This window comes from Lampetra fluviatilis, chromosome 2 (assembly GCF_964198595.1).
Source record: "Lampetra fluviatilis chromosome 2, kcLamFluv1.1, whole genome shotgun sequence".
Taxonomy (NCBI): Eukaryota; Metazoa; Chordata; class Hyperoartia; order Petromyzontiformes; family Petromyzontidae; genus Lampetra; species Lampetra fluviatilis.
Window position 1 is genome coordinate 34053281 of NC_136276.1, and position 12152 is coordinate 34065432.

Consider the following 12152-nt stretch of genomic DNA (forward strand, 5'->3'; position numbering starts at 1 on the left):
TTTATCTTTTCTTGTTTCATTGTATGTAATGGAAGAGATTAGGGATTAATAAAGGACAAACCATAGCCACAATCATATAAACAGAATCTATTTTATAGCAATATATTGGGGGGGGGGTGTGTCCCCCCCCAATATATATCATAATTACGGCCTTGGTATAAATACTCATCGATTACAAACGCTCACCAATACTATTAATCGGCTGAAACATCTTAATATACAGACAACCGCAAAGCTTTGGCAATTGGCGCAGGCTCACCACCTGGCTGCCTTCCAGGTCGCCTGCGGCTCCTGAACGATTATGATTTCATTTGCATGAATGACGCCATAAAAAATAACTTAACATTACATTGGCGACGTTTCAGGCAATAGACCTTCATAACACATATATCACGAAGAGAGGGCCATTGACCCAAAACGTCCCCTATTATATATTTTTTGCATTTCAAGGCCACAGTGCTATGGACGAACGTGCCGAGTCGTTTGTTAGTTGTGCTCGTGCACCACTGCCAACGCAGCAGCAGCAGCACCAAGTGATGTGTGATAGCCGTTAGTCAATCCACTGCTGGATGAAGGCCTCTCTACGCCATACTTCACCATTGCGCTGGTCAGCGTTTGCTTTGGTTGAAGGATTGAATGTGAAGTGAAATTCGAACCGGGTTGCCTAGGCAATGGTACATATCCCGGGTGTTTTTTCTTCTCTCTTCTTCAGAGCGCCGAATTTACTAATGTAGCAATTAAACACCAATTTAATTTGTTGATGCCACTGCTTGAATGAATGCCAAGCCTGGGAGCGCGCCTGGCTAGGCTGTGGCGAGGTGGTACCCTTCATGGCTGGCCGGTGCAGGTAATGGCCTCTTTAATTGGCTTAATTGATTAAAGGGTACACAATTACCGCCGGGTTGAGCCATTAGCCACGGGCCAAGCTGATGAAAGGACAGCCACGTGACCCTGCACGCGGCTTTCTCCGCCTCCTCGCCAATTGGCGAAGCGAGTCAGCCCACACTCGCTTCGGTAACACGCCGAGTTAAGTGTGCTCAATTGCGAAAACAATAAAGCAATTATTGGCGAGTTTAACTCTCCCGGGATGATCGTCACGGTGCAATGGGCGGCATTCTCACGCATGGACTTTGACCCGCCCGTCCTGGACAATGTGGACAAAAAATCGATTTCTGGCTCATCGGATTCCTCCAGTCTGAATTACGATTCTGATGAGAGGCGTCGCCGGTTCTGTTCAACCTCCCGGCGTGGCAGTTGAAGCAAAAGGCAATGCTTTGTTTAATTACGAGCTTTACTACCCGGCTTCGCCCGGGGCTTGGATTCACCATGATGTTCACACACCACAACAGTTACTTGTTTGAGGCTGAGTCGACCTAGGGGAGGCCCAGGACCGGTTGAAATAATCGTCACCGGTGGTGGCCGTGAGCGGGAATCGAACTCGGGTCGCCGGGTTCGTAGCGCAGCACGCGAACCGCTACACTACAATGCGTTACGCTTCCACGTGCGCGGGTCACATGACAGATGTGACGTCACAGCTCATTTGCCGTGCAAAAAAATAAATGCATTTTTGAGCTCCCCCCCAAAAAAAAACACAAAAGTGTATTTTTTTTTTATTATTTTTGCATGGTGTACAGTCTGGAAAGTACCCACATGGCAAATTTCCAGTTTGTTGCATGTCGGGAAGTACGCTAAACATTTTGAACAGACACAATCACAACTTTGCCTTTTATATATATGTAGATGAATTTACTATTATTCCTCAGCCCACTCAGCGGTGTAACCTGTGCACCCACGGTTAGTTGGACCGGTCAAGCCGCGTGTGGTGGGCTAAAGTGTGGGTACTCCGTCAGCGAGAGAGCAAGAGAAGGCCACATTTCCTCCAGGTGGGTTTTTAATGAGCTGACCTCAAGTGAAAGCCTTTCCGTCAGCAGCAACGTGAGTCATTTAAGGGCTGCACCCTTTGTATCTGTAACTCACCTGCTACCTAGGCACGGGTTTGATTTATAAATCCTTTATATTAAGTTCACTTGCTTGCTTGCGCGCTTACGACCGTGCAAATCTTTCGGTCGTTTTTTAACCCACTTCCCGTGATCCAATCGAGCTGACATTTTGCACACAGACTCGTTGTGCGTGACAATTTATTTTCGTGAACATTTTTTTCCAAAATTTTACACTTTTTAGGAAAATGTTTTAAAATTTAATTACCAATTGCTTAATGGTGGCAGGCAATCATCTGACCCATAGGTGGCAGCCATCTCAAGCCAGAGGACGAGAGGACTCTAGCCGCCACGCATATAAAGGATTTATAGTGAAAAACTTTGTTTTTACGGGTTAATGTTTTACTTGGTGAGCCCATTAGGCTGAAAGTTACCGTGAAAGGGGACTATTGCCCGTCTCGGATGTATGTATGTTGAACGTATACTCTTTGGTTCTTGCGGTCACCTACGTGACTTTACCGAAAGAACCAAAGAGTATGGATCCCTGCAGTCACGAAAACTTCAAAACTATGTTGAACTTCTTTCTCACCGTACGTAGCCAGCCGTGCTAATCGGAGGTGCCGGGGAAGGATAACAAACGGAACGCAACACGCAGTTCGAAATAAATAAGTTGATTTCGAGTCTGCAATACTCCAGACCACGGATGCGGCGGTGGGGGGGGGGGGCTCAGGGCCCACGGGTCGAACGTGACCATCAGCCAACAAGATCAACCCACTGCTGGACGATAAAAGGCCTTCCCCACGCGATTTCTGCGATGTCGACGCATCACGCGGCACCCGCGAGCGAGTCGATTGAATCGCTCCATCCCTCTCGACGGCCGTTGCTGCTTGACCGCGTTCAATTCCCTGGTTGACATTCCGTCTCGATTATTTCCCATCGGGGGGGGGGGGGCAATGCATCATCAACCTTTTAGCGTGCGTCCTGCCAAGGTCTTCACGAGTCGTCGTCGTCTTTATAATCTGCGTGTGGTTCACAATTCGCGTGTCCCATCGCCCGTTTCTCGGCGTAATTTGAATGCCTGCATTCCTCCACGCGTATGTTCACACATCTTTTGTTACGTGCTTGCGTGTTAATGTCCTTGTATCTGATCCATACGTCAGAGCAGGTATTATAGACCATGGACAAACGTCGCTGGACATCTGTGAAAAATAGCTGTATAGCTCATCCGATTCATCCAGTATAAATTCATTCTCTGATTCAGTTATCTTTATCCTATTTTAGAAAAATTAATAATCCGTTTTTCAAACATAACTTGCTCCCGTCCACCTTTTTATTTCATTTGTGTCGATTCCGATTCCTATTCTACAAGGATACAGCGTACAATCGAATGTATAGCATCGGATAGGGCAGATAGCATGACTCCCCTAACAACAAATACTCCCCCTGAAAGCACCAGCTGCTGTCCAGCTTGTTACTCGTGGGCTCCTCTAATTGTACTCGACGGAATGAGCCTAATTAGACGGTGCTGCTTAACCGTTTCCTTTCCTTTGCGAAGGGTGTTTGTCCAAATGGCTTTTGGCAATCGTTGTTTTCTTTGTTTGTTACAAAACGACGTAACCAATGAGCTACGTACCGTACGAAACAAGTTCAACATACATACCGTGGATCTTGAATCCTTGTTATACCTAGTTGCTCGCGTGTAATATGACGGTGTCTGTTGTCGAGTAACGTAATGGACAAAGTGAAAAGGGAGGCCGAGCAGTACCAGACGTGGAGCCAGAGTTGGAAGTCGGATGTCGAGGTCGTGCTGGGGGTGAGTTTGCGAGCTTGCTAGTATTAGGGGTAGGGGATTCAGTTTGGTTGGCTGTGTGTGCTGCTTTGCATCATAACCCGCTTGTCCCCTCCCTCCCATTTCCAAGTATAAAAAAAAGCATTCGTCAATAACATTTCCCGAAAAAGAATAACAGAAAACGTTTTGGGTAATGGATCTTCTTCACAGGACAGAGAGGCCAATGGTGGAGGCCATTTCCAAGGATGGCATCTTCACTTTTTGTTCGCCATCTCACTTTTTGGCAGCTCATTCGATTACACTGGCATAAGGTATTCCAACGGTTTTTAGGTAATTTTGGGGTGCTGATTCCAAATCTGGCATCAGTTTTTGTCTATCACATCAGGTTTTTGAGATATCAAATATTGCATTTCCAATAAAAACTGCAGAAGAAAACTATTAAATAAATGTGGATATCTACATTAAATTATATTAAAAAACACACTATCCTAAAAATACAGCACCATATTTTAACACTAAAGCAGTCACTGACTCGCAACAACTTGCAATCATAAGTGACAGAGTTAATTTCGAGCAAATCTGAGATCAGATTTGGAATCATTACCCTGAAATTAGTCTAAAACAGCTGCAAAAGTCCAGGCCAGAATTTTTTTTTTGTTGACCAGTGTAATTCTTCGCTCTGCGAAAATACGTTTTAATATGAACAGACTCGAGGCAATTGTACCAGTTGGTTAGCTTTATTAACAACAATAAACCCATATTCAGTGAAACACATTAATTAAATGAAAGATTTTGCATTGAGAGAGCATTAGAGCCTTGTAAAGCTTTTAGTACAGGCTAGAAAAAAAGGGAAAAACACAAATCACAGAAGCGGCGAGTCAAACCAAAGTGTCACTCGTCATAATGACAATGAAGACGTAACCTGGCAATCACCCGACTGCATCTGCCACGAATTTTACCCAATTTGGCAAGCGAAGCATTGCTTTGGTGTGCACGCTTCCCTTGACACCCAATCGCCGTCTCTTTAAAACAAAATGCGCCAATAAGAATCAAAGCAACGGTGAACGCACACACGTTTTTAGACAACGGAGCCAAAGTCGGGGGCTTTTCATTTTTCATCTTATATTAGGGTCTGCACAACACGAGCACAAACATAGGACAATGTATGCGCCTCCACTACGCAAAATAAGGTAATTTTAACGAAAGGTCGTCAGGGGCAATATATATTTTTTTACAATTGGACTCTCAGAAACGCATGTTCTGATGCTCAGATGGGCATGTGTGTTTCAAGGCCTGATGGTGGAAACATGATCTTGGGAAAAATGTTAAATTTACCTGTGCACGATGAAGACCAATTAAGCCGGTATTATTTCTGGCCTGAACAGGTGACCAATCGACCGATGTTGAAAAACGCCAGAGTTGAACTACGCCGCCATTTCAATTACGCAGTTTAAATACACTACCGATCAAAACACGCCCGCGTCCTAACGTTGAGGATATCATCACACACGACGAAACGTCACGATTAATAGGCTAAAATGAAATTCAGGCAGCGCCGGGTCTGTTGCCTGCATATCTGCGGCTGTGCCACACGGGAGCCGTTTTGGAACATTTCCCCGCCCCGCTCATCCCCCCCCCCTACCCAACGCTCATTTATCATTAAGGCCACATTCAACACGGCTTGGTTGCACTGCAGGGGATTTTGCGCACCGATTCAGACCCTTCACTGCCAGCTACCGCCGCGGTTCCACCTCCTCCACCACCACCACCACACCTTGTGCTTCACGATTTTAGCGAAACGAAACGACTACGGGAGCAAAAAGGCCCAGAACACGAATGCAATACTCGTGCGAGTTCAATGCGCCTGGTTACAAGCAGACACGAGGTGTTTTTCTTCTGCCGTCGACTCAAAACCACTGCGAGACACACAGCTCAGACCCGCTAGATGGGGGTGGAGGGCTCACAGATTAAGACTGTAAATACTGGCCATATCATTTAAACGCTCATAAGTTATATAGTTTTATATATAAGTATGCACACGTACATACACTTGCAAGACAAACGCATTTTAAAGCAAAGTGAATACTGTAATATGCTGAAAGAGGACAACTGGAATACACGAAATTGAACATGGAATTATTACAGGTTATTTGAACATATTTAGAATAGACTTATTTTAATTTTGTGAAACGAAGCAAACTGCTAAAATGCGGCTACAAAAAATTTTACTTGACTACTAATTCATTAATCAGCAGCCTTGCGGGGGCGGGGGGAGGGGAATTACACTTTGCAAACGGTACGCCCTGTCCATTTGTACACAGCACGAGTTCATAAAACATGGGTAACTAAAAGCTCACACATGGCTGTTTCAGAGCAAAGTGCATAAAAGAAAAAAACAGAAAAATGTACTGACTAGGAACCCCGGTGGCAAACCAAACAAAAGTAATGAACATATGGGTTATATTGTACATCATAAATAATCAACAAATGTATTTTTTTTCTCTTTACATATTTACAAAAATGTTGGACAAAAATAGGAAATAACACTCTGCATTGGCTTTTGATTCCATTCCCTAAATGGGTTATTTTAAAATGTTTTTTTTTCCTTTATACAATTTGGGTGGCGTTTTTATTTTTGTGTGGGATAAAAGTGGCTTTACAAAAGTAACAAACAACTGCCCCCCCTCCCTTCCCACCCCCAATGTGCCATCACACACACGGCGGCCCCTTCACACCCGGAGCCCATGTACATTTGTACATCGTCGGAACGCTTCAGTCCCTAGACCCAACGCAAACGTCACCTGGTACCAGTGTAAAGTCTGTACTGTTGGCAATGAGCGAACAAGGTATATTGCTTTAAAGGATACTTCTTTAAGAACGTTTGCAGTTTTTTTTGTTTTCTAAAACAGAAGTCGGCAACTCCCTCCCCTCCTCCGTGTTGTTAAAAAAACACAAACCGATCTATTTATCATTTCAAATGCACTTTATCAAACCAAAGTACCTGCTGCTGCTTAAACTATGCCTTGACAAAGCTGACTAAGCCAATCACTTATAGCTCTCTTTAATCATCATCACCATTCCAAACATTTGAAGAAATCGAACTCACGTCTCATTTGTTTTTTTAAGCAAAACATTATTTGTTTTTAAACCGTTTTCTAAAAACCTTCCTGACACAAGATGAAAAGCACACCGTCTGGAGCTTGTGTGCGTGCGCGCACGCCATCCTCGGGAGCTTTCGTGTCTGCCAGAGCATGTGGTTGTTCAACAGGCAAGTCACGCCCCCTGGACCACATGAGGTCACATGTGTCTCCCCCTCTCTGGCAGCTGGAAGAATAAAAGGCGCCGATCTTTACGACGATGGCGAGCGGCGCGCCCAAACACTTTGGAGCACACATGGGAATGCAGACATTGTGTTTTGAGTTAGAGTGAAACTCTATTTTTTTTTTTGCAAAAAGAAATCAGACATAGGACTATAAAATTATTAGGCCACGGCCTCTACCCGTCTAAAAAAAAAATGTCTAAAGCAAATACTGCAACATTAAATTGTTTAGTCGAACAACGAAGCAATTTTTTTTTTATTGTGAACTTTTAACTACATCTTGCACAGAAAGAATCGTCCAGCATCAGCTCAAGTACCCTGTAATAATTAAAAAAGTATACAAAATAAAACATGGGCAACACAGTTGGTGGGGGGGGGGGTGGGAGGGGGTCACAGATTTTTTTTTTCATATGCATATAAAAAAACTCAAAATTGTGTTTCCAAAAAATAATAACCAAGCATTCCTTAACATTATTCTAACTCCTGACACAATGTTGCGTGTGCATTCTCTGCAAGCTTCCACGATGAAGACCTCAAAAGTCAAGTGACCTTCCTACATTCAACAATCTTTAAATTATACATCCGAGGTGCCTCCGTGTGGAAGATCCGATTATTTTGTTCGTATAGGGCTGGAAAAAAAGATACGACTTTTACAGAGTCAATATGGACCTTACCTGCTAAAATCAAAAGTTTAGTTTAGTTTTAATATGGGTAAAGGTGCTGCCCTGCAATTACTTACTCATAAAAACTAGCACAAGGGCCTCCACTAGAGGGAGCTATAGAGCCCAGCTAGGCGGTATTTGGCCTACTCTTCCATACCACAGACAATTTGAAAGCGGTGAGGATACCCACACTTAACCCCACCAAAGGCAGCCTGCCAATTGACTGTGGTGGCCCATTTATACTGCTGTATGGGGGAGACTACGAGAGGTTTCCATGATTGTTTCAACTGCCGCGCCAGGAGATTGAATAGAACCGGCGATCTCTGGATTGCAAGTCCGGTGAGCTCCTAACTCTTACACTCTGGCAGCATCTCAAGAGTTAATGTACCAATTAAAATTAGAAATAATTAGCATTACAGTAATTGTATTCGTGTATTCTTTTAAAGTGCAATTTTACATTTAAATATTGTTAGCTTTTAGAACTTTTTTTAAATTATATATTTCAAAGCACCCTAGGGCATTTTTTTTACCCATCTGTCTTTTCAGAATTAATACGAATTCCATCTATTTTGCACACCTAACTTAATAGATTTTTCCAGCCCAAATACAATGTAACAGACGAAGCGTCGTTGTGACATCGTGTAATACTGGTGTAGCCTGGGCTGAGATAAATTACAGTGCTTTGAAAGAAAGCTTTAATTATGTACAACAGGCTTTAATCATTAAACATTGGACCTCTGTCCGCTGTCTGAGGCTGAAGAGTCTTGAAAGTTATACGTTGCTGGTGTTATTGGTTTAACCTGTCAGTGTCAAAATCAAGGAATACATTGTGTGACTTCTTGGGAAGATCAGCAGAAATTCTGCAAAACAAAAGACACGGGAAGACAGAGTGAGTAAAATATCAACCGGAGAAGTACATGTGGCGATCACTTGAAAGCCTCGTCTAAGTTTGGAATTACGAAGAAAGCGACTGAAGTGGCTACATTGGTGTGAATATTTTATGGAGCAAACCACAACTTTTAAATGTTAACAGACGGATCGTGTCATTTACTCTTCGACTATGTGAAGCACTCCCCTTTTTCTGGTATTAGAAGATGTAAATAAAAAAATTCAATACAACCCATGTAGCTGCTGCACAACGCCGGGAGTCGATATATTTGGCGGTATTATTGCTAAATGAATATTACAAACGGGAGATGATGCTCCAGTGATGGGAGATTTTTCTTTACGGCAAGAACGGCGGACGACATTAATAATGATCGAGCGCTTGAACGTTTGGCACCAAAGTTGTCGAACAGCTTTCCACAAAACATTCTTTCATCCATCCAGATAGCATATTAATACAACTCAAATACGAAATGGGCAAAACATATTCTCAAGCACAATCTAACGTTTCTACTTTGTTTATCCTCATTTGCTCATGTACATTGTCCAGACTATTGTTTTTGAACAATGTATTTGCTCTGCAATCACTTCCTCTGCACTCTCACACCTCAAGACCGGTTCGAGATGGGAGTCTTCAGACCTCTCCACTAGATGGCAGCGCACACAGTGATCAAAATGGAGACAACAGTGTTTCTACTCTTATCACAGGCTGTGTACAAGTAACAACCCGATTGCAATTCTACGACAGATACTGCATCAGTTTGTGGCCATGGTGATCGCCCTTCCAAGTACTAACCAGGATCACAACCCAGCTTAAGTTCCCAAGGTCGTGCAGAGGGCCAGACAGATTTTGCAAATTACGAACAATTTGGTCAGAGGGCTTTCAACACAAGACGACGCCGCCGAAGATTTAGCGGTCGAGGTTACCGACCTGTAATGTGTTGGTCTCTGGGTGCATCACGTCAGAGCTCGGCAGCTGGCCCGGCAGGAGGCTGGGAGGCCTCATGGGAGAGTCCGTCACCTAAGCAACGGAGATTTGAGAAACGTTCGTCAAGGTGCATTCTTTTCGTGGGCAATCCACTCGGTAAACTGAACAGAGGGGGGACACCTTACTGGCACTTTGTCCAGCACACAAAGGACAACTGCGAGAAAAGCAAAGAGTCATAAGAATGTGAACCTACTAGGGCTGGAACAAAGAGCCGATCGGGTCGCATTTATCCTCGCTTACGATTACTGGGGCACCTTTAAAAATGGGGGCCCGCTCCAACATCCTGCCTACTGAAGGCAGGAAAGCTCCCCCAAGCCACGCCAAGCGTGACACGGCTGATGATGCGGGGAGGATGTCACCAAACCACACCCTCATCACCTCCCGTCCAGCGACACAAGTGGCGACAGAGGTGGGAGAACTTGTTCCCCACAATAACTTTCATAACAGATTACTTGAATAATTGGATAACCCAGCTCGATAAGTTAAATTGATTATTTTTGTCCCAAACACTCAGTTTTTTTTCCCCTTTACGTATACAGAGTACAAGCCCAAATGCCCAAAACGCCAAGTGGCCACGAACAAGCAGCACTACTGAAAGCGTACAAGACAAGGGAGAGGGTTTTGAGAACAGGCAATTACAACGAGCAACAACAAGATAGTGACCAACCTTGTCTTCACTGGCCATGTTGCCGTACTGATCGTAGCCACAGGGGGACTCCACTTTCATCGCCTGTCTTACCAGATTCATCTGTGGATAATTGAAGTACACATTTAAAACATTAATGAAATAAAATCGGAGCCACTTGCAACAACCTGGAGACGGTAGCGAAATGTCATCGTTTAAAAACACGTCGATTCAATAGCTGTGGAGTTCAAATTTGAATGGTTTTTAGTGTTCAAAACTGGTAAAGGTGCAGCCCTGCATCTTTTTGCTCACACAACCTGCTGGTGGAAGGGCCTCGATGAGAGGGAACCTTAGAGGATAGTTTGGCCTACTCTTCCATGTTGGCCAGACATCTTGGAAGAGGTGGGAGAACCCACACTTGACCCCACCGCACGCGACCTGCCAATCGACTCATTGTGGTGCACCCATTGATGCTCTCAGATGGACAGAGGCGGTGGTGGTGGGGAATTTAAGAAGCTTGCACCGTCATTTCGCCTGCCGCGGCGGGAGATGGAGTCGAACCTGTTACCTCTGGATTGGAAGTCCCATGCGCTAATGCTAAACCATTACACCACAGCAGTATCCCAGGCGAGTGAAACTGGCCAATAATTGCCTTATTGCTTGTACAATTGAGCACACTAATTTGGCAAGTGATTGAACAAGTGTGGCTGACGCTAAGACTAAGGGCCACTGCCCTAATCGTCGCCAAGTACATAAATAGTTTCTTCAAAGGCAACGTTGTTGACGAGGGCATTCAGTTTTATTGTTAATTATACTGCTGGGCTTGACAGTGACGGGAGGGATTCAAGAAACTTGCTCCATCGTTTTGATTGCCACGCTCACCAATTTCACCACGTTTAAATCTAGTTCATGTTAAAATTCCCAAACCGGTAAATACTGAAGGTGGCTTGCTAACCGCTTTGTCATCGTGAAAGCCACAACGATGAAGACAGCCACAGATTTTGATTATCTTGTTTGAAAATCTCCATGGCAATGGCAGCGGAAATATTTACAGAAATTTCAAACGCTTTCCCGAAGTGTGACAGCACAATCACAGGTCAAACCTACCTGCTGCATATCATAGCTCTCTTAAAACGAGTGACATAGGAACTGATGACAGCTTACTTTGCATTGAACAAACGGAATAAAAATTACACAAGGATGAATGAACGGGGTTGACTTCCTACTAAATTACCATATATATTAAAGCAGAAAAAGGTATATATATCAGCGGTGTTTCTAACCTACGTTGACATGCGGATGAAAAATATGGACAATGACGAAGAACACTGCACAAAAGCTGAATTTTACACACAAGCGCGGAGAGATCGAGGCTTGGAATTACACCGAGAGAATTACAGTGGAAGGGGAGAGAGACAGGATGAGGAACAAGGTGAATCAAGAAGGTACGCAAAAGTTAGAGACATCATACGGATAGTGAATGAAACTAAGCGGGCTTGGACGGAATATGTCGCTAGAAGGGACGATGGGCCAGTGGTCAATATGAATGCATGTATTACTTATTTCGCACCGTATGTAGCCAACAGTGCTAATCAGAGGTGCGGGGGCTATGGTTAGGGCTGGCCCTCTCCGCTCTGAAGGGCTCATTGCCCTAAACGTCAGCCGAGCAGTGGCTATAGGTTTCAGTTTTAACGCACCGTCATTGCATTGATGGTGGTGATGGTCGTGGTTGGTGCTGCATGTGCGGGTACAAAGACAAAGATCGCCCGTGTAGCCTCAACAGACTGTTGGGGCAAGTGCTGTTAGCGAGTAGCACCTATGAAGGCCGATTCGGCGCACGAGGCTTAGTGGACCGAGGGGAGGCCCAGGACCGGTTCAGATAATCGTCACTGGTGTTGGCCGTGAACGGGCATCGAACTCAGGTCGCCAGGTTCGTAGCGCAGTGTG

General features: G+C 44.4%; 1 protein-coding gene across 8 annotated transcripts in view; it reads right to left on the reverse strand.

The window, feature by feature from the left end:
- Nucleotides 1-7283: 7283 nt before the first annotated feature.
- The window catches only part of LOC144946159 (nuclear receptor coactivator 2-like), a 78100-nt gene continuing 73231 nt past the window's right edge, over nucleotides 7284-12152 (reverse strand). For all 8 annotated transcript variants that reach the window (XM_078875005.1, XM_078874988.1, XM_078874997.1 and 5 more), the window contains 3 exons: nucleotides 10248-10328; nucleotides 9524-9613; nucleotides 7284-8567 (listed from right to left, as the gene is read on the reverse strand). In XM_078875005.1, the coding sequence (XP_078731131.1) occupies nucleotides 8556-8567; nucleotides 9524-9613; nucleotides 10248-10328 (183 nt within the window). In that variant the 3' untranslated portion in view covers nucleotides 7284-8555. The remainder of the gene's footprint in view (nucleotides 8568-9523; nucleotides 9614-10247; nucleotides 10329-12152) is intronic.